Raw genomic sequence first — 25735 nt, forward strand, 5'->3', positions numbered from 1 at the left:
CTCAAGTGGTGGACCGCTAAGGGACAGTGCCCTGGGTTCAAGCCCCGGTATGGGGGAGAGGGAGGGAGGAAGATAAGGGAATATTGTTAAATAATGTTTAAAATAATAAATGCACAAAAAACTCCATTAAGTGAGGTCGTGCTGCGCAGGAAGTGGCAGAGCTGGGGTCTGAAGCGGCATCGTGCAGCGTAGCTTTCTATGCCTTCTCCTCTAAAATAAACGTTATCTGTGACTATTCCCTCATCTGTGGAGCCATGATCAGCTTTGGACCTCCAGCAGAGGACAACAAAGCTGTGTGACTTTGCAACATCAATTTTTTATATAGCATATTTGAGTATACAAAAATACATAGAACTATTATAATTCATGTCACATATTAACATAACTGAAATAAGTATGATTTCTCAATATAGACTTACCGTTTGTATGTATAAATACGTAACTTTAAAAATACTTATTTGTTTTTTGGTGCTGATGCTTGCTCAGGCCCTGATGTTGTCCCTGTGCCTTTTCGCTCAAGCCTAGCACTCTACCATGAAAGCCACAACTCCCTTTCCATCCAGCTTCTTGGTGGTTAATTGGAGATGTTTCATAGAATTCCCTGCTCTGGCCGACTTTGAACCAAGATCCTCAGATCTGTCTCCTCAGTAGCTAGGAATATAGGTGTAAGCCACCAACACCCAGCTAAATCGTTATAATATAGCATGTTATGTAATATATGTGTGCATGTGTATATATATGTGCACATATATATGTATATTCCTAATTGAAAAGGTTGAATTTTAAAAGATACATCTTGAAACCACTAGTCTGGTTTAATAAATGTTAATTGCCAGTGTTTTTGTTTGCTTGCTGACATAGGATCTTGCTACATAGCCTAGGCTGCCCTTCAAGTGGAAACCCCTTTCCTGCTTCAGCCTCCCAAGTGGTGGGATTATAGGTGTGCTTTACTATGTCTGGCACAAGATTGTCAGTTTTGACAGGCTGCCAAAGCTGGTGACTGGCACCAGTTCTGTCAGGGCACCAAGTAAAAAGTAACTACTTATAATGGCTACTTTTGTGGTTAATATAGGCCAGTTATGTAACAGGTTCATCGCCATAAACCCCTCTGCATTAAGGAATGTCATCTCCTTTTTTTTTTTTTTTTTTTTTCTTTTGGTATTAGGAGAGACCTGCTCAAGCAAGACAGAGGTCATTCTGATTAGGCATCTCCATCACCACAGCACTACCAGGAAATCCTGTCACTTGTTGGTCAGGAGAGCTTCATGACTTCTGAGGTATTTAGGAACATGTGAGGAAGAACAATGAATTTACTTCCAGAGCTACCTCAGGCAAGATGAATTTACTTCCAGAGCTTCCACAGGCAAGATGAATTTACTTCCAGAGCTTCCACAGGCAAGGTGCTCTTTATAGCTTAACTCAAATTAAGAGTAAATAAGCGGGGCTGGGAAGGTGGCTCAGTGGTAGAGCGCTTGCCTTGCATGCCTGAAGCCCTGGGTTCGATTCCTCAGCACCACATAAGCAAAAAGAAAAAAAGCCAGAAGTGGCACTGTGGCTCAAGTGGTAGAGTGCTAGCCTTGAGCTGAGGGACAGCGCCCAGGCCCAGAGTTCAGGCCCCACGACTGGACCCCCCCCCCAAAAAAATAGTAATAATAGTAAATAAGCATGGTGGTACAGGCATGTAATGCCAGCATTTAGGAGATTGAGGCAGGAAGATCATGAATTCTAGGCCAGCCTGGGCTATAGAACAGGACACTGTCTCAAAACAGAGAATCCTGAGTAACTGCACCACACCAGTCTATCTTTGGGGCAGTTTAGATACCCTAAATGTTAAATCTTATCTTCTGTATACATTTCTAAAGAATTAGAAATCATCCCAGATGCACAGAATTTGGAGTTAGAGCAACTAGTTGAAGGAGTTAAATGTGAGATCACCAGTCTAGAAAACATGTGGGAAACACTAAGTGGAACAGAATTGGGAGTTACAGGGTTTGTCCTGTGATGTGCTGCACCCCTCCAACTATGCCCCACTCACCCCTGGGACAGGGAAGTGGGGCTTCAATCTTTCAAAAGGAAGTTCATTTTGGATTCTGACATTGCCTAAATTCAAGGACACCTAGCTAATAGCTCCACTTAGGGCAAATATTAACCTTGCAACGTACACTGTAAACCTTCCATTTCTCTAATACCCATGAGCCTCACAGTGGTTTCTTAGAAGTGGCAAACTCAGGGCCTGGGCGCTGTCCCTAAGCTTTTGTGCTCAAGGTCAGGACGCTTAAGCCACAGCTCCACTTTCAGCCTTTTATGGTGGCTAACTGGAGGACTTTCCAGCCCAGGCTGGCTTCAAAGTGTAATTGAGGGTTACAGGTGTGAGTCACCTTTGCCCAGCAAACAGTCCTGTTTTCATTTAAAGTAGAACTTGAATTCTAAAAGAAATAGGTATTTTCCTATTTCTGGTATCTAAGACTGGATGTTATTTTACAATAACATTGATATATTCTGGGTAAGTGAACGCTTTTATATTACATTTTTTATTTTGCAAGAAAATAAATTATACAACTTAAAAAATAAAATCCAAAAAATTAAGCAGTTCATCAAAATATTTTGGCCTACTGCATACAGAAACTACCATTAAAATCATACAGCATTCTCATCTCGGTATGTAGTGGCGCACATTCAAGACGAACAGACCATGAGGACAGAACAGGCCTCAGGAACTCAAGTTTGTTCAACACTCCAGACGACAGTGTAGATGACAGGAAAGCTCTCACACAATGTGCTACTTCCCAACCATGACCTTGGAGGAATTTGTAAGACAGCATCCAGTCATTTACATGAGAATAGAAAAACCAGCTTGAGTCTAAGATAGCAAAAATCTTCTGTAAAACAAGCAAATCTTTCACCCAAATTGAATTCTAAAATTTGCCCTTTGAGCAGAGCTAATGATATATACTGAAAATAATGCAAAATCCCTTTTAGCTACTGGGTCATATTTTGTATTAAACTTAATAAAAAGTGAAATAAACTTTCATTTTTTGGAAATGTTAACATTTATGCACAAAACAGACTTACTTAAATGGTTTGGGAAACTCAGGAACCTCTCCAATAAATGTAAAAATTGGAAGACTTCAGAATTTACTCCAAGATCCTCATTGAATTATTGGTGCAATAACATTCAAATATTTATGCTAGCATCAAAATTGTCATTATCATTTTTCAAAATTTGTTTTGTGTCTACTTATTCTCACAATGGGGTTTCAAACAAGGTTAACATTTTCCGATTGCTCCATCTCTTCTTTTGTTTTTGGAGACAGAGACACACTATGTCATCCAGGCTGGCTTTAAACTCTTTCCTCCAGCCCCAGCCTCCTTGAGCACTGGGATTAAAGATGCATACCATCACACCTGGCATAATTGACTTCATCTTTAAATAACAAGATGAATGTTCAAAACTTAAATTCACCTGAAGTATATTCCCGTTACACTACTCATTAAATAACAATATAAAGTGTTGGAGCAGGAAGGGTCACATTTTTTTCTCTCGCAATGACATCATTTCACCTCTGCTCTCTCAGCACTTCAGTGCTGAGAAGGGACCTGATGAATACTGTGATATGGTACCTTTAGCATATTCCACAGCAGTGTTTGATATTTTTTATTCTTTTTTAAATTAACAGCTCTATTGTCAAAACAAAGGAAATTAAACAATGGTCTTGACAAACACCAAAAAGTAGTTGAACTTCTGCATACATACCCCTCCCCAAAAAAAAGGTGGGGGGTGAAAAGTCTAAGTTGACAGTATTTGCTGTTGTTCATTTCCCAAAATACAATCAGGACATAATTAGCTATTAAAAATTTATAAAAAATTTAATAGAAAACTTTGCTATGGATTTAGTGTTACCCATTTTGCATTAAAGTTTCCTTCATAAATCAAAACATCCTGGCTCTTGTTCTTAAGTTAAATGACCAAAATGATTATGCTTCCTCCTTTCCTGGCATTCCTATTAAGGGACAAATGTCAATACCAAACGATTCATTACATAAGGGCCACAATCATTACAAAATTATTTCCTCTAAATTGTAAATTTATCCACTGTCAGCAGTCATCTAATTAGAGAAAACAATGAGTACTACATTAATCCTTCACAATATGCTTTGTCTAATAATTCCTACCTTAGAGTTGAAGTTTAGGATTTTAAATTATAAACAAAACTCCAATTTCCTATGAATTTCAGAACAGATAACTGACTAGAACCAGCAAAACTTTACTGTTTTAAGCTTACTTTCTCTTCCTTCTAGCAGGGAGCTCACAAAACTTCTGGGATTACAACAGATTCCATGAAATGCTCTCAAAACATTCTGCTACAAAATAATACTGTATGCTTCTCAGTGCTCCATTTTTTTTCTAGCTCCAAAACCATACTTTAAAATATAATTGAACATCCAAAAAGATAAAAAGCAAACTGCAAGAAAATTTGAAACGTGCACCACAGTGAATAAAATCCATGTTGAGCCATTCTTTCCCAATGAGGAATAAATTGTTGACTTTTTAGTGGTTCAATCCTCCAGTCCTTGACATTTCCGCTGCTGAGTACGCGGCTAGCAACCAACAGGCTGCTGCTTTGGATTGACTGAAAGGAACAAGTGAAGTGTTGCCTTCTGGACATCTTAAAAAAATGTTTATTTTTAAAATATATAAATATATATGTACATATTTGGCAAGTTTTCTGCTCCTATTGAGATTGTAACAACTTTGCTTATGCTTTTGGGGTCATATGTTGTGGTTTTCCTCTTCCTCCCAGATGACTGGCAACCATTACTTTTTAAAAGAGAACAACTTTTTTCCCCAGAAACCTGAGGCTATAATTCCTTACTCATGAGACTGAAATACCGAAACAGTTGTACCTTAAGAGATCAGTTCCACAACTGCACTGTAGTAGAGCAGGAGATTTCTGCATTTTCAGAAACTGAGATATGGCATAATAAATATTAGGACTATAAATATTAAGTGTTAGTAAACACACTCAATGTTTTTGCTTGACTCTGTAATCATAATGATCTATTTCCATAAAATTTTAACAACTGAAGCAACAATCAACAAGCTTCACTTTTTCACAAGCCCTCCAGCCATATAAGATGAAAAAAGAACAAAATTACTGCTCACTCAACGAATTAACTAAGACAGTCATCTCCTGCATAAGAAAACCAATATTTGTAAGGTGGAGATTTTTGAGGTCACCACTGAAATGCAGTTGTTCAACTGAAAGCAGCGTGTGAACAAATAATCACCCTGCTAACTAATCTTCATCTTCTTGCCTTCATCTGCCCTCTCCCAGTGTGGTGCTGACCAGCTCATTCTGCCATTAAAAACCAAGAGTTTTAATTGAATTTTGTAAAACAAAAGACAACAGTACTTTTCAGTGCATGAATCTGAATATCCTTCCTTGTGCAAGTACATGTTTTTAAGAGGAAAAAAAGAGAGAAAAGCAACTAGAACCCTGTCCTCACCCTTCTCAACTGAACTTCTCCTGGCGGGTAAATACAAATTCACTTTTAGAAGTTCATAATGGCTCTTCATGAGTGCAAGTTTCTCCGCAGAACAGCATGCTGGCAGAGTGTGCCGCATGAAGGAGTGCCACCATGCTACCTAATGGGATTGGCAAAATATAGTTGTTCTGTAAGGTAAGGCAGAGATTTTAATATTTATGTTATCCAAGTCCAAATAAACCTTTCTCCAGCTCAAACTGAGACAACTTCTGCCCAAGCACTTCAAAATCTGGGTTCTTAACATCGTCCATGATATTCAGAACTATGCCATATATATGAAAGTGTTGATGTCCGATTCATCTCTTCTGATGTACTTGTGCTCTATTAGCCATTCTATTTGTTCTTTTATCATTTTCTTTTGTGGCAAGAACATGTTTTTCAAAATTTCTACTAATTCAGTCTGCAGTTGAGCATTACTAATTTTCTTTCTCATTTTCATTATTTGTATGATGGCTTCCTAAAAGAAAAATAAGATAAGAGTATTAGTATAATAAGCTTATTTAAGTAGAGCAACACAAAAAGCGACTCTTTATGAATACTTGATCTTCTATCCAACATCTACCAAACAGAAATCACTATAGCTTAATACTGAGACCAACATTTACTTAACAAATAAAAATATTCTTTTCAGACCCAAAACTAAAAAAAAAATCTGCTAATACAGATTTTGCAATTAAGGAAAAGCAATGTTATTCATGACCTCTCTGCTGGGAAAAAAAAACAGCTAATTATTTATTTGTTTGTTTGTTTTTTTGGGTCCGGTCGTGGGGCCTGAACTCTGGGCCTGGGTGCTGTCCCTCAGCTCTTCAGTCAAGGCTAGCACTCTACCACTTGAGCCACAGTGCCACTTCCGGCTTTTTTCTTTTTGCGTATGTGGTGCTGAGGAATCGAACCCAGGGCCTCTGGCATGTAAGGCAAGCGCTCTACCACTGAGCCACCTTCCCAGCCCAGCTAATTATTTATATAGAGAGACTTTTCCATTTCTTTTTCCCACATTGTGTACATTTCTTGCCAGGCACCAATAGCTCACACCTGTAATCTTAGCTACTTAGGAGGCTGAGATCTGTAGATTAGGGTTCGAAGCCAGCCTGAGTAGCAAAGTGAGACTCTTATCTCCAAATAAACACCAAAAAGCCAGAACTAGAGCTGTGGCTCAAGTGGCAGACTGCTAGCTTAAGCAGAGAAAAGCTTTGGGATAGCACCCAGGCTCTGAGTTCAAGCCCTAGGACCAGCATATATAACACATGTGTGCACACACACAGGAGAGAGAGGGAGAAAGGGAAAGAGACAGAATTCGGAAAAAAAATTGTATCTAAATAAGTTTCCATAAATACGTATTAAAATAGAATTAGAGCTCTAGAAATAAAATACAACTGAAAGTGTTTCAATCTTATAATATGTAAACATTGTTAAAATACATTTATTCAGGTGGAGCCAAAAGGTACCATAACATAAAACCAAGGTTTTAGGCAACCAACAGAGTAGAATCTGCTGGAGACCACCAAGCTACAGAGACACCTCTGTTAGCAGTAAATAATAATTATTAGTTTTATTTAAGTTTCAGCTAAATGCAATTTAATAAATTTAATTTTTAAATTCCAGTTAAATGAAAATCAGTTCTTTTTTAAAACAGGATAAATAACCTAAATACTTCTAAATTCAAACGAAGTTTGAAGACTGAAAAAGAGGCTTTGATATTTAGAGATTCTGAACATCACAAACCTGGGTTCTTAATATTCTTAGCTGAACTATTCCTTCATTCTCCTCTTCTCTCATTCTTTCTGTAGTTAACTGCAAGCGTCCAATTAAGTTGATTTTACCCCTTTTCTGAACTTTTGCATTTTTTCTGTAAAAACATTTAAAAATTTTCATGATGAAGAGTAATAAAACATTACACAGAAAGTGACTGAGAAAAACTTAGGAATACACTGAAGATTAATATTCAAAAATTTTAAGAAGTAACAACCAATGTACAACTTTATCTAAAACAAATTCTAAGCTGGACACTAGTGGCTCAAAGCTTAAATCCTAACTACTTGGGAGGCTGAGACAGATTATGTTTGAGGACAGCCTAGGTGTAGATAGGCTGGGCATATCAACCAACAGCTGGGCACAATGTATGCGCCTATTGTCCCAGATACATGTCCAGGCTGACGTCTGGACAATGGTGGTTCCACAGAAACAAAACAAAAAATCTATGCTGAGTGTGGTGACTCATGACTACAATTCCAGCACTTGGGAGGATGGCAACTTAGGGATAGAGTGGGGTATGGTACATACAGAGCAAATCTGAGGTCAGATTGGGCTACACAGTGACACTGTCTCAGATGAAACTGAAAAATTCTATGGACTTTTTGATGCTTTTTTTTGGGGTCCGGTCGTGGGGCCTGAACTCTGGGCCTGGGCGCTGTCCCTCAGCTCTTCAGCTCAAGGCTAGCGCTCTACCACTTGAGCTACAGTGCCACTTCCGGCTTTTTTCTTTTTTGCTTATGTGGTGCTGAGGAATCGAACCCAGGGCCTCAGGCATGCAAGGCAAGTACTCTACCACTGAACCACCTTCCCAGCCCCGATGCTTTTTTTTTTATTTTGGTCAGTCGTGGGGCTTGAACTCTGGACCTAAACGCTGTCCCTCAGCTCTTCACCTCAAGGCTAGCGTTCTATCATTTGAGCTACAACGCCACTTCTGGTTTTCTGATAGTTTATCGGAGATAAGAATTTCACAGAGTTTCCTGCCCAGGCTGGCTTTGAACCATGATTCTCAGATCTCAGCCTCCTGAGTAGCTAGGATTACAGATGTGAGCCACCGGCAGCTGGCTCGATGCTTTTTGGCAGATAACCTAAGAGACTCTTATTTCCAACTAACCAGCAAAAAGCTGGAACTGGAAGTTTGGTTCAAGTGGTAAAGCCAAATGAAAGCTCAAGGCCCTGCCCTGAATTCCAGCTCTAGTACTGGCACATGTAATACATACAAAATACACATACACACACAGACACAGACACACACACACATACACACACACTGCCCAGACAGAGGTAGTACATGAAAAATATACACACACACACAAACACAAACCACTATAGTAAGTTTAGAATGGTAGTAAACAATTATTGCTTTAAATATCATGTAAGGAAAACATTTTGTTAAAAACAAAAAAATAGTAAAATTCAAATGAGATTTTTATTTTCAATCAAATTAACCTTACATTAAGCTGAATTCCTGGTTCACTGAGAAGAGGGTACCTTCTGTAAAATCTTTGGGTGAATTGACTTGAGGTTCGTACAATAAAACTTGCCGTTTGAGCTTTGGAAAAGCTACTAAAGACTATGAAGAATGAAAAGAAACAATTAGGATCCACAAACAGTATAGAATGCTAAATCAACTCTCCAACATGAAGTATGTTGGAGAGTATAAACACAAATTTACAATGCAACCTTTTTTTTTTTTTTGGTCGGTTGTGGGGCCTGAACTCTGGGTCTGGGCACTGTCCCTCAGTTCTACAGTTCAAGGCTAGCCTCTACCACTTGAGCCACAGCGCCACTTCTGGCTTTTTCTGCTTATGTGGTACTGAAGAATCAAACCCAGGGCCTCATGCACGCAAGGCAAGCACTCTAACACTGAGCCACCTTCCCAGCCCACAATGCAACCTTTTATGTGTACTTCCAAAAAATTAAGAATACAAGGATATAATGTAAAAGGAGGATAAAAGAGCTGGTTATGAGGAACAGTAAATGTTCTCTTTATGGAAATAGAAGAAGTAAGAGTTAGTTACATAGGATCAAAGCAATCTCCAGAGGACACAATCTATTCTGGCGTTTACAATAAACTTATATGAGGAGAAGCAAAATGAAGTTGAAGTATAAAGCTAATAAGCAACTTTCACAAATCGTAAAAAAGAACAAATCCCAATTTTTCTAACTCTTGGATTTTTCGTCATAAAATTTTGAACACAAGGTCAGTACAGAAATAGTATAGTATTTATGTTTGGTCAGACTCCTCACAAACAATATTTAAATGCCAACTGAATCTTTACCTCTTTTTTGCCTTTCTTAGTAACTTGTATATTTTCAATTTCTTTTCTCCATAAAAACCTCATTTAGGGCTGGGAAGGTGGCTCAGTGGTAGAGTGCTTGCCTTGCATGCCTGAGGCCCTGGGTTCAATTCCTTAGCACCACATAAGCAAAAAGAAAAAAGCTGGAAGTGGCACTGTGGCTCTAGTGGTAGAGCGCTAGCCTTGAGCTGAAGAGCTGAGGGACAGCGCCCAGGCCCAGAGTTCAGGCCATGACTGGACCCAAAAACAAAACAAAACAAAACAAAACAAAAAACCTCATTTAGTATTTTTCTTGGTTATGTCACCTTGAGTGTCATGAATTCACAAATGTCAGGGGTTGGGTAAATAGCTTGGTGGAACAGTGTGAACAGTGTATAGAAAGTACTGGATTTGAGATGGAAATGTGGCTTAGTGGTACAGTGCTTGCCTCATATGCATAAAGCCCTGGGCTCCATTCCTCAATACCATATACACAGAAAAAAGCAGAAGTGATGCTGTGGCTCAAGTGGTAGAGTGCTGGTCTTGAGCAAAAGAAGCTTGGGGACAATGCCCAGGCCGAGTTCAAGCCCCCAAGACTGACAGAAAAAAAAAAAAAAAAGGCAGCATTGGATTTGACACCAAAAGACAAATTACTACAGGCCAATCATATGTGTGTGTGTGTATGTGTATGTATATGTATATATGTATGTATGTGTGTATGTATGTATGTATGTATGGATGGATGGATGGATGTATGCATGCATGCATGCAATGACACAAAATTTAAAACAAACCCATAAAGTCCTTCTAAGTTCAGCATCTGGAAGTTCAGTTGCAAGTTTTAGATTTTCAAAGCTGATTTTCTCTCTAGGTCTTTGGTTCCATGCAAACAACACAGCCAACTGAAACGTGGTCACCTCCAAGTCATATTGACCTACTTCATTCTTAAATGTTATCTACAGAAGAGAAAACAGACTTTAGTTAGCACAAAATCTCTTCATGATGATTACCAACTAGTCAATAAAATGTTACACACGTTGCATGTGAAAAATACTACATTTTGTCTATTCTTCCTGTCTCCCATAGGAACAGAAATTTTAGCAGGCCTCAGTTTAGGAGACTCATCTCCTGGCCTTCCCTATAGTAAAATGTGCCCACATGATTGCATTCGCTCTAATGTGCTACAATGAGAAATGGGAAAATATTCACAACATGTCCATCTTCTCCATTCCCTTCCTGTGCACAGGAAGACACACAGTGGGAATCAAACTGAATTCTATACACAAGGGCTGTGGAATACAGTAGGCATAACGATGCAGTCCGAAGACTACATCCCTACCAATTTCATGGATAAATCCATTACACTTTCTATGTGGAAACGAAAAAAAAAAAATCTATTCTGTACTGGTGCCCATTTTTGAAGTCTTTCTACTTTTACCCAAATTAACTGAACCAACACACCATCTACTTACAATTCCATTTGACATGAGATGATGCCAGTGTAATTTCCTACCACTATGATTTTTTTTGTAAAATTCTTCTACTTCAGGAATCAAATCTTCCAGTTCAGTAGGAAGTGAGACAAAGACTTTCTCAGAACTTCTTGACCAGGCACCAGCATTCAGAATCTTGATATTAACTGAGTCAGCTAAAAGTAAGAAATCAGAAAGTGTAAAATATAAATAATCCTGATAATGGATACAATTCAAAATAAATAGTAGAGATTAAGTTTCAGTGAAACAAATAAGACAGAAGGTTTTGTTAAAAGTATCCTTGTTTCTAAGTAAGATTTCCAAATCTACCACTAGGCCTTGACAGCTATCTCTAAGGAATATGGACTTCATTACATCCTTGGATCTATTACTGCTAACATCTATTTTCCTTCTGGTGGTGCTTTATTGTGCCAGTCCTAGGACTTGAACTGAGGGCCTGGTCCCTGTCCGTGAGCTTTTTATGCTCAAGGCTATCACTCTGCCACTTGAGCCACAACTCCACTCCCAGCTTTTTTCATAGTTTAATGACAATAAGATTTTCCTGCCTGGGCTGGCTTAGAACTGGGATCCTCAGATCTCAGCTCCTTGTGTAGCTAGGATTACAGGTATGAGCCACCAACACCAGGTCTCACATCTATTTATTTTATTGGTCATGGGACTTCAACTCTGGGCCTGGGCACTGGACCTCAGCTCTTCAGCTCAAGGCTAGTGCTCTGCCACTTGAACCACATGCCACTTCTGGTTTTCTGGTGGTTAACTGGAGATAAGAGTCTCAGGGATGTTCCTGCTTAGGTTGGCTTTGAACTGCAATCCTCAGATCTCAGCCTCCTGAGTAGCTAGGATTACAGGCTTCAGCCACCAGCACCAGGTACATCTATTCTTAGTAAATAGAAAAGACATTCTTTCAGAAAAAGTTTAAAAATACTTTATGTGTAATAATAAAATAATACCTGGTAAAGCCAATTTATTATTTTTGTGCATTTCCTTAAAAGCCTGGTTCAGATCTTCAGATACCTTTATGTCCTGAAACATTCTAGCAAGCTTGTTTACGTAATCTGCTGGCATACCAACTTCCTACAAAAATCAAACACAGAAAGAAATAATATGTAATTTGTTATACTACAAGGATAAAGTGTAAAAAGTGTTAACAAAACTGTCTTAGATGCTTATTAATACAAATTTCTTATCCAGAGGGATGTTTCTAAGAATGTTAATTATAGTCAAATACCTATTAAATTTGATTCTTCGAAACTAAGTAGGTTGGTACAGGCAGTTCTTGATTTGCACAGTAGCAACATGTATGCCATCAGTTACTACAATATAGTTAATATTCATTACTAACAACTCCCCTCAACTTCAGATGCTACTAGATTGATAAATATGCCTGCATGAAGAATAAACTTCATTCTTAGCCCCTCAATCCACATATTATGAAAAAACGTAACCACAGACTGGAAGAATAGCACAGTAGTACAGCATTTGCCTTGTGCAAGTCACTGAGTCTAAGCATCAGTACTGGAATAAAACAAACAAACAGAAGACAACAAAAACCCAGAAGCACATCTCAATCCGTTATCCAAACACAAAACTTTACTCAAATAAAAAGTGGCGCTAGCTACTCAGGAGGCTGAGATCTGAGGATTATGGTTCAAAGCCAGCCTGGGCAGAAAAAGTCCTTGAGACTCTTAGTTCCAATTCATTACAAAGGGCCAGAAGTGAGCTGTGGTTCAAGTGACAGAGCATTAGTCTCAAGCACACACAAAGCGAATGACCTGTATGCAAACTCCAGTACCACACACACACACACACACACACACACACACACACACACACACACACACACACACACACACACACACACACACACACACACACACACACACACACACACACACACACACACACACACACACACACACACACACACACACACACACACCAGCCCCCCCCCCAATCTCTTTGGTCTTTCCTGTCAGGCTGGCTTTCTCATTCCTAAAATCTCAGCTTCCTGAGTAGCTAAAATTACAGAAATGAGCCACCAGTACCCAGCTCTGGTACAGTAACTTTTGAGTGAAACTTTCGATTAAAAAAAAATTATTTTTATTGTAAAGGTGATACACAAAGGGGTTATAGTTACATAAGGTAGTCAGTAGATTACATTTCCAACAGTGTTAATCCCTCTTGTTCTCTCCTACTTTCCCTCCCCACCCATTCCCCTCCCACACACATTATAAAGTTCATTTCTAACATAGTGTCTAGTGAGCATCTCAGCTGCACTGGCTCATACTTTGTCCTACCGTTTCTACCATCAGATAAACATATATACAAAGGGTACCAAAATCAGAAATAGGGACTACAGGGAATAAACAAGAAGAGAAAAAAACAAAAGACAAAAGAAATTGCAAACAGTATTGATTTTTTTAAAAATCATTATTGTTCCTCCTGAGCAGTTCCAGTTAGCACAGTAGTTTTTATGACCCCACACTGCCAAAGCATGAGTACTCAAAGTTTAAAATTGCTCTCTGTATACAAAGAACATTCATTTTAATAAAATTCAAATGCCATTATTAAAATGAACTGAAAGGAACAAATGTTAAAATATTCTTATATGGGTGTTTAGTTATAAATAACATTGACTACCTTAGGTAGCTACTATGTAAAGAACCTTTCTACAAATGAAAATTAAGGACAAATGAACAATTTGTCCTCAAGCCTACTTAATAAAGTCAGTTTAAATCAAAGAGTACAATCAGTAGTCAAACAATAAAAAAAAAAAATCAGAAACAAGTGCAGAATTAGAATGTATTAAGAAAATGAACTGGGGCTGGGAAGGTGGCTCAGTGGTAGAGTGCTTGCCTTGCACGCATGAGGCCCTGGGTTCGATTCCCCAGTACCACATAAGCAAAAAGAAAAAAAGCCGGAAGTGGCACTGTGGCTCAAGTGGTAGAGTGCTAGCCTTGAGCAGAAGAGCTGAGGGACAGCACCCAGGCCCAGAGTTCAGCCCCCACGACCGGACCCAAAATAAATATTAAAAAAAAAAAAAAAAGAACTTTAATGGATATAATTTTATATACTTAATGCTGTGTTCTTATGATTCCTACTTCTTTGACATTAACAGTAACACCAAACTATATTACTCATGCAGACATACAAATCATGTGCTATGTAAGAACACTAAATATTAAAAAATAAGCCGGGCACCATGTGCTATGTAAGAACACTAAATATTAAAAAATAAGCCAGGCGCTGGTGGCTCACACCTGTAATCCTAGCTGCTCAGGAGGCTGAGATCTGAGGATTGCAATTCAAAGCCAGCCCGGGCAGGAAACTCCATGAGACTCCTATCTCCAATAAACCACCAGAAAACTGGAAGTGGTGCTGTGGCTCAAGCTGTAGAGCGTTCACCCTGAGCTGAAGAGCGCAGGGACAGCGACCAGGCCCAGACTTCAAGCTTCACAACTGACAAAAAATAAAAAATAAAAATAAATAAATAAATAAAAATAGTTTACTTACTCTTAGCCACTCTACCATATTTTCTTCAATTTCACTATCAGCAGAGATGTCTAATATAAGACGTCGTGTCAAATGAGCTTTGTGGTACCTCATAAAAACGTCTTTGTTCTGCACATATTTAAGTACCAAAAGCTGTAAAGAAAACAAAGTTACTTCCAATTCTTACATATTATGAGCCATCTCCCTCATTTAGACATGTCTGTAGCTCCTACTTATCAAAATGCAGAAATTTTACATAAGAGGCAAGTAAATTAGTCACCTTGGAAATATAACCAGCCCTGGTGCACACTTCCAAGTTAGTTGAGATTATAATCAAATAACTACATCAGTTTTCCATATTTTACATAAATGTGACAATAGTTTACATAAAAATCAACAGTTTTCCCCCCCAATTTTCTACTTATTAGCTTCACACACACACACCCCTTTTTTTTTTTTTGCCAGTCCCGAGGCTTACACTCAGGACCTGGGCACTGTCCCCTAGCTTCTTTTGCTCATGGCTAGTATTCTACCACTTGAACCACAGCACCACTTCTGGCTTTTTCTGTTTAGGTGTACTGAGGAATTGAACCCAGGACTTCATGCTTGCTAGGCAAGCACTCCACCACTAAGCCACATTCTCAGCCTTAGCTTCCCTTTCTCTTTTTTCCCCCCTGGGCCTTTTCTGCCTATATTTGTTCTATCTCATTTAATTATTTTTCCTCTTTGCATTCTTAGACTTCACTAACTTAGCAAGAGTCCAAAAAAATAAATATAGGCAAGGAACTAACATCTATCTACTATCTAAGAGTCCCTATCTTGGGGACTCTTACAAAAAGGAGTAAAAAACTTCATGAAAAACTTCTAATTTCTCAATTACCACTCCAAACCTATGGAGTCTTCTTCCCCTTTTATCCTTTAACAGGAGCTAAAACTTAATAACCTAAAAGAATAAAGAGATGGGGGCAGAAAGTGGAGGCAGAATAATCTCTAGTTTAAGGCCAGTATGAGCAACATACTAAGTTCAAGGTTAGCCTGAGTTACAAAACAACAAAGATGCCAGGTGCTGGTAGCCTATAATCCTAGTTATTCAAAAGGCTGTGATCTGAGGATCACAATTTAAAGCCAGTGTGAGCAGAAAAGTCCCAGTAGAGCTGTGGCTCAAAGTGGTAGAGTGCTAGATTTGAGTAAAAGTTTAGGGACAGCACCTTGGCCCCAAGTTCAAGCCTCCCCACCAAAAATAAAAAGAGAGAGGAAAAAAAAGAAGAACAACCACAAGAAAGACCCCATTTCAAAAACCTAATGGATGGCATGCAGCTCAGTAGTACAGTGCTCATCTAGCAAGTATAAGGTCTACACCATCACCAAAAACTGAGAGGAGGGAAAGACTAGATTATTTTCCTTTCAGACAACTATAGAATAAAATTTCTTTGTTAGAAAAAATAAATACCTTTTGCTGGGTGTCAGTGGCTCACGCCTGTAATCCTAGCTACTCAGGAGACTGAGAACGAGGATCACGGTTCAAAGCCAGCCCAAGCAGGAAAGTCCATGAGACTTTTATCTCCAATTAACAACCTGAAAACTGGAAGTGGCACTGTGGCTCAAGTGGTAGAGCTCTCACCTTGAGCTCACGAACAGCACCAGGCCCAGAGTTCAAGCCCACCTTAGCCCCCTCCCCCCGCCATAGACAAAATAAATAAATATCCTATAGAGCTACAGCAGCAGCAAAGTTCATAATAACAATTGCTTAAAAACTTTTCTGATATTACAGAATGTCTAAAAAGCAAAATGCTCAAAGTAAGATAATTAGAAAATCTGAAACACAAGCTAGGTACCACTGACTCATGCCTGTAATCCTACTCAGGAGGATGAGATGTGAGGATCGCAGTTAGAAGCCAGCCTGGGCAGGAAATTCTGCGAGACTCTTATCTCCAATAAACTACTCAGAAAAAGCACTGTGGCTTAAGCAGTAGACCACCAGCCTTGAGCACAAGAGGCTCAGGGACAGCATCCAGGCTGAATTCAAGCCCCAGGACTGGCACTAAGAAAAACCCACAAAACAGAAATACAGAAGACCTTCATGTTTGCCTGTGTTGCAGGGAATTGCTTTGAAAATAACTGCTGTGCTCTCCTTACCACTACAAGTCATAAATCTTTCTCTGGTCTTAAAAAAAATTTTTTTGATATATATTAAAAAAAAAAACTATGTACCACTTCTTTGAGCTTTGCTTCAATTTCTTCAGAGGTTAGTTTTTTGCTTAATGGTGTTTTTCTCAGCAACATGTCACAGTAATTGGCAAGTAACTCAGGGCATTTTGATTCAGGTTGAGTTTTCAATCCCACTCTAGAAAAAAAAAGTTGATGAAAATTGATGTTAGCAAATATTGCTTTTCTAAACCCAATTTTTCACAAACTACTTACTTTTATTGAATCATTTAAAAAGCTCTTATGACAAATAGTAATTAAGGCTGATACTTATATGAGTACAATGTCTAGAGTATATAACTTTTTTTGTCAATCCTGGGGGTTGAACTCAGGGCCTGGGCACTATCCCTGAGCTTTTGTGCTGAAGGCTAGCACTCTAAAATTTGAGCCACAGCTCCATTCCACCAAGCTTTTTGGTGATTAATTGGAGATAAGAGTCTCATGGATGCTCCTACTCGGGATGGTTTTGAACCACGATCCTCAAATCTCAGCCTCCTGAGCAGCTAGAACTCAGGCCCTGAGTTCAAGTCCTAGTTTAAAAAAAAAATCTAGCCAGGAATGCTCGCACACACTTGATCTTAGTAGTTAGGAGGAAGAAACAAGATCAAAAGTTTGGGATCGGGCTAGGAAGGTGGCTCAGTGGTAGAGCGCTTGCCTTGCATGCAGGAGGCCCTGCGTTTGATTCCTCAGCACCACATAAGCAGAAGAAAAAGAAAAGCTGGAAGTGGCACTGTGGCTCAAGTGGTAGAGTGCTAGCCTTGAGCTGAAGAGCTGAGGGACAGCGCCCAGGCCCACAGTTCAGGCCCCACAACTGGACCCCACCCAAAAAAAATGTTTGGGATCAGCCTAAGATATGTCACAAGAACCTGTCTCACAAAATAAAACAAAGAACCAAACCTTACAGGGAAATAGAGAACCTTGCAGACCCAGTAACAAGTACTACAGACCCTCACAGTTATTTTTAACATATGGTTTTACGAAACTTACCCTTTCTGCTTCAATGGTAGTTCAAGTTTAAATATGGTAGCATCATTAACAACTGCTTTATAAGCCTGTAAAAAATAATTTGAAATGGAATATAATTGCTATACTTAAATACTTAAAATATGCTGACAAGTTGTGAAGACTTTCAAAACTACATAAAAATATGAATCAAGTGGTTATGTTTGTTTGTTATTTTCCTTTCACATGGTACTAGGGATTGACTTGAATGTCCAATGTATGTACTTTATGTATGTCCAAAGCACGTACTTTATTTATTACTAAGCCTCCTCTGCACCCTTATGTGTCAATACTAGAGTTTTAACTCAGGACTTTGGACTTCACTTGGCTTGCTCTGCTGACTCTTACTTGGGCCATGCGCTCTAGGCCCTGCTTTCTAATGGGTTGTTTTTGAGATGTGAGTCTCTCAGACTTTTCTGCCCGGGCTGGCTTCAAACTGTGATTCTCTAAATTTCAGCCTCCTGAGTAGCTAGGATTACAGGCTTAAGACACTGGTACTCAGCTTCTAGTTTCTTTTTGAGCCACCGGCACCTGTCTGCCAGTGTGTATTTTCAATGACACATCTGGCCTAACAGAAGCCTTTTTCATACTATAATATAACATACTATAATGCATATTCTTTGCCATGTTAACCATTACTAATCTCAAGTAAGGGACTGCATGCTGCCTGACACCCACACCCATTTTCTCTTGTGCAGTTTCCTATTCTCCTAAACAACTTTTCTTCAAACTTCCAATATTCCCTATGTACACCCCCACCGCCCCCCCCCAAAAAAAACTGCTCGGTGCTGATGGCTCAGACTTGTAATCCTAGCTACTCAGGAGGCTGAGATCTGAGGATCATGGTTCAAAGCCAGCCTGGGCAGAAAAGCCCATGAGACTGTTATCTCCAATAACCACCAGAAAACCTAAAGTGGTGCTATGGCTCAAGTGGTAGAGCACCAGGCTTGAGCTGAAGAGCTGAGGGACAACACCCAGAGTTCAAGACCCCTGATCCAAAAAAAAGCTATGGCTTCCTGTTTTACTGAGGGAAGTAATCATTTCTTCTTTTTTTTTTTGGGGGGGGGGGGGTGGAGGAATCCGGTCCTGGGGCCTGAACTCTGGGCCTGGGCTCTGTCCCTCAACTCTTCAGCTCAAGGCAAGCGCTCTACCACTGAGCCACCTTCCCAGCCCCACTTCTGGCTTTTTTCTTCTTCTTTTTTTTTATTTTATTTTTTGTCCGGTCGTGGGGCCTGAACTCTGGGCCTGGGCACTGTCCTTCAGCTCTTCAGCTCAAAGCTAGCGCTCTACCACTTGAGCCACAGCGCCACTTCCGGCTTTTTTCTTTTTGCTTATGTGGTGTTGGGAATCGAACCCAGGGCCTCAGGCATGCAAGGCAAGCGTTCTACCACTGAGCCAACTTCCCAGCCCCACTTCTGGCTTTTTTCTTTTTGCTTATGTGGTGCTGAGGAATCGAACCCAGGGCCTCAGGCATGCAAGGCAAGTGCTCTACCACTGAGCCACCTTCCCAGCTCCTATCCCTAACTCTTTAGCTCAAGGCGATCATTCTACCTCTTGAGCCACCGCACTACCTCCAGAATATACTTTTAAAAATACTTCTTCATTTTTTTAAACTTTTTGGGGAGGCGGGTGTCCGGTCATGGGTCCTGAACTCTGGGCCTGGGTGCTGACCCTCAGCTCTTCAGCTCAAGGCTAGCACTCTACCACTTGAGCCACAGCGCCACTTCCGGCTTTTTTTTCTTCTGCTTATGTGGTGCTGAACAATCGAACCCACGGCCTCATGAATGCAAGGCAATCGCTCTACCACTGAGCCACCTTCCCAGCCCACTTCTTCATTTTTGAAAGAACTAAACATAACAATACCTTAGGCTAGGGCTGGGAATGTGGCTTAGTGGTAGCGTGCTTGACTAGCATGCATGAAGCCCTGGGTTCAATTCCTCAGCACCACATAAGCAGAAAAATGTGAAAGTGGCACTGTGGCTCAAGTGGTAAACTACTAGCCTTGAGCAAAAGAAGCTCAGGAAGCTGGGCACTGGTGACTCATGCCTGTAATCCTAGCTACTCAAGAGGCTGAGATCTGAGGATCACGGTTCAAAGCCAGACTGAGCAGGAAAGTCCAAAGCCAGACTGAGCAGGAAAGTCCGTGAGACTCTTATCCAATAAACCACTAGAAAACCATAAGTGGCGCTGTGGCTCAATCAGAAGAGCACAGGGAAAGCGCCAAGCCCAGAGTTCAAGCCCCACAACCGACCAAAAACACAAACAAAAAGAGTCTCAGGAACTTTCCTGCCCGGGCTGGCTTTGAACTGCGATCCTCAGATCTCAGCCTCCTGAGTAGCTAGGATTACAGGAGTGAGCCACCAGCGCCCAGCTGTTTTCTCTTCTTCATCTTCACATATGATTGGTAATCACAAGCAACGTCAGTGCTTTTAAAAACATCCATATGCAAAAGCACCATTCTCTCAAACTCACACTCAACATTACCACTTGGATTATCAACACACATTTCAAAGTCAATCTGCTCAAAACTGAGTTTGTGATTTCTCTGCAGCTCTCTCCCCAAAGCTTGTTTCTCCAAGTCTTAACCAGCACAGTACACATATGAAACAGACTTCAAGTCTTGCATGTTGTCTCCTTTTCTTTTTCTTCCTTCCCTAAGTAATTCTAAAATAATTTCCTTTAGAGTAACCTTTTTGTTCTGTGTATGCACATGTACATGTATCTTATCATGTCATGGTTCGTATCTAAATATGCAACTAGAAAAAAAACCCCAAAACACCAGGACATTAATTTTGAGAACCTGAGTAAGATGGCAGTGGCATGGCAACCATTAGTTCAGGAATGACAAAGACAGAATTTATGAGCTGGGGAAAGGGGTCAGCCAAAACATCTTTCAATTGCCAAACTACAGGACTAATTTAACAAATGTTGCCAAGCCTCTTCCAAATCTGTAGACTTCTGTCAGTATCCAGACTGGAATATAAAATTATGGAAATCTGTTACTGCCTATGCACTCCACTAAAAATGTCCAGGAACAACAAAAAAAAAAAAAAGTCCAGGAACGAACAATTCCTGGGTAGGGAATTTTTTTGGGGGGATAGGGGACGGTCAGTTGTGGAGCTTGGAACTCCGGGCCTAGGCACTGTTCCTTAGCTCTTCAGCTCAAGGCGAATGCTCTACCACTTGAGTCACAGTGCAACTTCTAGTTTTCTGGTGGTTAGAGATTAAGAGTCTCACAGACTTTCATGCCCAGCCTGGCTTTGAACCTCAATCCTCAGATCTCAGCTTCCTGAGTAGCTAAGATTATAGGATTATAAACACAAGCACCTGGGGTTTTTTTATTTTTTGATGCCAGTTCAGGGTCTGAGCACTGTCTCTGAGCTTTTTTGCTCATATGGGCCACAGCTCCCACTTCTGGCTTTATTTGGAAATTAATGGGAGCTAAGAAATCTCCCAGGTTTTTTTCCTACAAGGGCCAGCTTCAAACAACAATTCTCAGATCTTAGCTGCCTGAGTTGCTAAGATTATAGGCATGAACCACCAGAGCCTGGCTTGAGATGGGGAAACTTTGAACAGTTTTAAAAAATTTCTTTGCAGATTAAAACTCACTGTTGAAATAATACTACAACTGGTATTACCTACAATCTTCTCCTTTAATTTTCTTCCTCCCCCATCTTCACAAACTGTGTTACTTGAATTTCCCAAGTAAACTATTCATATAAAAAAAAAAAAAGTGAGGGGCTGAGAAGGTGGCTCAGTGGTAGAGCACTTGCCTTGCATGCATGAGGCCCTGGGTTCAATTCCTCAGCACCACATAAGCAGAAAAGGCCAGAAGTGGTGCTGTGTTTCAAGTGGTAGAACGCTAGCCTTGAGCTGAAGAGCTGAGGGATAGCGCTCAAGCCCAGAGTTCAGGCCAACAACAACAAAAAAAAAAGTGAGCGGGCACGGTGGCTCACGTCTGTAATCCTAGCTATTCAGGAAGGTGAGATCTGAAGATAGCGGTTCAAAGCCAGCCCGGGAAGGAAAGTATTTGAGACTCTCATCTCCAATAAACCACTCACAAAACCGGAAGTGGCACTGTGGCTCAAGTGGTAGAACACTAGCCTTGAGCTAAAGAGTTGAGGGACAGAGCCCAGGCCCAGAGTTCAAGCCCCACAACCAACCAAAAAAAAAAAAAAGGTGAGAGAAAAAGCGGAGATCTGAGGATTGTGGTTCCAAAAGAAAATACTTCTGACAACCTCTTCCATGAAACATCACTCTGAGAGAAGTCAGTAATTACTTTACTAATTTAAATGTATTCTTACTCTGTTTTCTTGCTTTTCTCTTGACTCCCTCCAGTTCTGTTTCTTTTTTTTCTTTAAATTGTGAAAATACTATACAGAGGGGTTACAATTACATGGGTAAGATAATGAGTACATTTTTTAATCAAGCATTGTAGCCTCCTCCTTTGTTTCCCCTTCCCATCCTCCCTCTCGCCCCCCACCCAATCCTCTTCCTCTCCCCCCTCCCCCCCCAACAAAGTTGTAAAGTTCGTTTTCAACATAATGACTTGTACATCTCATTGTTGCAATGGGTCCACCTGTATCCCTATTTAAACCATTTGTTTTTTCCCTTCTCCTCCACAAATTATACCTACATCAAATACAGTGAAAGCAGGAGTTATATTGTGGGGAAGGGACATACAAAGCAACAAAGAAATAATCTTATAAATATGTCAGAAACAATCGCATGAAAGAAAAAACCATTTGAATACATATCTTAGGGTTCATTTCCCTAACATCAACTTATTGTTTTTTTCTTTAAAGACAATTTCTTGCTGTGTAGCTCAAGCTAGCTTGGGACTAGCAATCCTCTTGCCTCTGGTTCTGACTCTGACGTCTAGGATTATTGATCTGCATCACCAGCTTCCAGTCTTTTTTTTTTTTTTTTTTTTGCAATAGTATAATTAAAATGAAAGTCAAGTCCTACTACTGTTTAAAAGATTCCAATAGCTTCCCATCGAACTAAGAGTAAAACCAATTCATTAGCATGGTTCCTGAGCTGGCTTCTCAATATTCTAGCCACAGTGACCTCTTCTGCTATTCCTGGAAAAGGACAGAGATTTGTCTGCATCTGGATGACACTCCTCCCTCAAATAGCCATGTGACTTTCTCTATTGACTTGGTCAAATGTCCCTTCAGAAGCCTCAGCAGACTACTCAATTTGACTTCAAATCATCCCACCACTTCCATATTCCATTATTTCCCTACTTATATAATTAAGTACACAAAAAAGAATTAAGGGAAAATGTCTGATGGAAAAGTAATTGTACTTTTAAAGTCAAAAGCAAAAATCCTGTGATGTAAAAGAGTTTAACTAAAGTCAGGCTCATCAATGGCTCATGCCTATAATCATAGCTATTTAAGAGTCTGAGGTCTGAGGTTCGTGGTTCCAAGCCAGCCCAGGGAAGGAAAGACTGTGAGATTCTTATACCAAAATTAAACATCACAAAAGCCAGAAGCAGAGCTATGGCTCAAGTGGTAGAGTGATAGTCTTGAGCAAAAGAAGCTCAGGGACAGCATCCAAGCCCTGAGTTCAAGCTCCAGGACCAATGCATACACACACAAAAAATTACTTGAGGGGCTGAGAAGGTGGATCAGTGGTAGAGTGCTTGCCTTGCATGCATGTGGCCCTGGGTTTAATTCCTCAGTACCACATAAACTAAAAATGCTAGAAGTGGCATTGTGGCTCAAGTGGTAGAGCTAGACTATTAGCCTTGAGCAAAAGCAGCTCAAGAACAGTGCCCAGGCCCTGAGTTCAAGCCCCAGAACTGGCAAAAAAAAAAAAGTTACTTGAGTAATCCTAGCTACTCAGGAGGCTGAGGTCTGAGGATGGTGGTTCAAAGCCAACCCAGGCAGGAAAGTCCCTAAGACTCTTACCTCCAATAAACCACCAGAAAACCAGAAGTGGCTCAAGTGGTAGAGCACTTGCCTTGAACTAAAGAGCTGAAGCACAGTGCCCAGGCTCAGAGTCCAAGCACCATAACTGATCAATTAAAAAAAAAGTGAGAAGGGGAAAACAAAAAGCTAACACTTAAAGGACAACTTGATGTTTAGTTATCTTCATCCTATTTACTGAAGATATAAACAAATAATATATTTTGCACAAGCTTCCTGGCAAAGCAAATAGAAATTTGAAATCAACTCTCATGGGAGCCCAGGAGTTGATAGGAAAGAGTAGAGAAATCAACTTGACTGGGGAGGAGGTGTGGTAGGAGGCAGAATCTAAGTTTCAGGGAAATATACTTTGAGCTACGTCTTAAAAGAGTTATGAACCCAATTGTTGGTAATATTCAGAAATAGGAGAACATTTTTTAAAAAATGAAGACAAGAACAACTTTCTAGCTAAATTCTATTCGAGGAGGCTACCTCCAATGCTTACAAAAACATATGCCAAACCAAATAATGAAAACAGTAGATGTCCACTCAGGAAAAATTAAGTTGCCAATTGTAGTTTGTAATTTAATGGCATAATGATACAAACTTGTTAAAAGTAAATTATAATTTACACATGACAAAATGTTAACATACAGAAATCTTTACCTTATCTCTGGCAGTGAGAAATCGTGGATCATCTTGAAAAGCTTCTTTGACAAGTTTACTAAATCTATTAAATAATGTAAGTAACTGCTCAACATATTTCTCAGAGTCCTGAAAAAAAATGTATTTTATATTCAATTTAGTTTTACAAAGAAAACAATAATAAAATTAAAGAAAAAATATAATTTTAATGAACTACAATTTGAAAATTGGAGAAAATTTTCTTAAAAATAAAATCAAAAGGTATTTCAACATTCTTATTTTGCTGACTAAATTACCATTTTAAATAAATAACCTTTCATTTGAAAAAAATAACCTAGAGCTGGGCACCAGTGGCTCACACCTGTAATTTTAGGAGGCTAAGATCTTAGGATCACAGTTCAAAACCAGCCTGGGAAGAAAAATCCCTGAGCCTCTTATTACCTCCAGGTAACCACTAAAAGGCTGGATGGAAGTAGAGCTGTAGCTCCAGTGGTAGAGTGCTAGCCTTGAGCAACAAGGCTCAGGGACAGAATTTAAAAAAAAAAAAAAAAAAAAAAAAAGGACCAGGAAAAAAACTTACAGTAGTAATAGTTTCAGCAGCTGCTACCATATCTGCCAGGCCAGCACTAATGATATGTTCCTCCAAGTCTTTCAACATTGGCTCTATCCCATTCAGAACTTTGTCCATCAAGGAAAACATCAAATGTAACTCTGAAAGGACAGAACATACTCACATCATCATTTTACTCACTAGAATAAATTTTCTCTGATTTATACCACAAAATGTCTATGGCAGTAAGAATTTAAAGAAACATTAGATGGAGATTTGTAATATTAATATTATTCTGGGGGCTGGGAAGTTGGCTCAATGGTAGAGCGCTTGCCTTGCATGCACAAGGCCCTGGGTTTGATTCCTCAACACCACATAAGCAGAAAAAGGCGGAAGTGGCATTATGGCTCAAGTGGTAGAGAGCTAGCCTTGAGCTGATGAGCTGAGGGACAGTGCCCAGGCCCAGAGTTCAGGCCCCATGACCAAAAAAAAAAAAAAAAAAGAAAAAGAAAGAAAGAAAGAAAGAAAGAAAGAAAGAAAGAAAGAAAGAAAGAAAGAAAGAAAGAAAGAAAGAAAGAAAGAAACTATTAAAAAAAAAGAATTTTAAAAAATGACCAAATATCTTCATGTATTATATTTGTTAAAGAGAATTAAAAAGAAACTATTCACAGATGAAGTTTAAATTGAAAAAGAAAATACTTTTCTGTTGGTACAATTAGTTTAGAAGCTACTACAGTTAAGAAGTTCTTAACCTGCTCAGTTGGATTTTTTTGTTTTTTTGGGATTTTTGGGGGGGGAGGATGTTAGTCATGGGGCTTGAACTCAGAGCCTAGGTGCTGTCCCTGAGCTTTTCTGCTC

At 39.6% G+C, this 25735-nt stretch overlaps 1 protein-coding gene across 1 annotated transcript in view; it reads right to left on the reverse strand.

Moving 5' to 3' along the window:
• Positions 1-2510: 2510 nt before the first annotated feature.
• Positions 2511-25735, reverse strand: part of LOC138838813 (cullin-5) — a 53576-nt gene continuing 30351 nt past the window's right edge. Inside the window, exons 9-19 of the mRNA XM_070038166.1 lie at positions 24908-25038; positions 24349-24456; positions 17753-17817; positions 16772-16904; positions 14582-14713; positions 12019-12142; positions 11048-11223; positions 10370-10531; positions 8751-8869; positions 7270-7393; positions 2511-6004 (exon numbers count right to left, since the gene is read on the reverse strand). Of these exons, the coding sequence (XP_069894267.1) occupies positions 5810-6004; positions 7270-7393; positions 8751-8869; positions 10370-10531; positions 11048-11223; positions 12019-12142; positions 14582-14713; positions 16772-16904; positions 17753-17817; positions 24349-24456; positions 24908-25038 (1469 nt within the window). The 3' untranslated portion in view covers positions 2511-5809. The remainder of the gene's footprint in view (positions 6005-7269; positions 7394-8750; positions 8870-10369; positions 10532-11047; positions 11224-12018; positions 12143-14581; positions 14714-16771; positions 16905-17752; positions 17818-24348; positions 24457-24907; positions 25039-25735) is intronic.

The sequence above is a fragment of the Dipodomys merriami genome, unplaced genomic scaffold, assembly GCF_024711535.1.
Source record: "Dipodomys merriami isolate MVZ:Mamm:240054 unplaced genomic scaffold, mDipMer1.0.p SCAF_29, whole genome shotgun sequence".
Lineage (NCBI taxonomy): Eukaryota > Metazoa > Chordata > Mammalia > Rodentia > Heteromyidae > Dipodomys > Dipodomys merriami.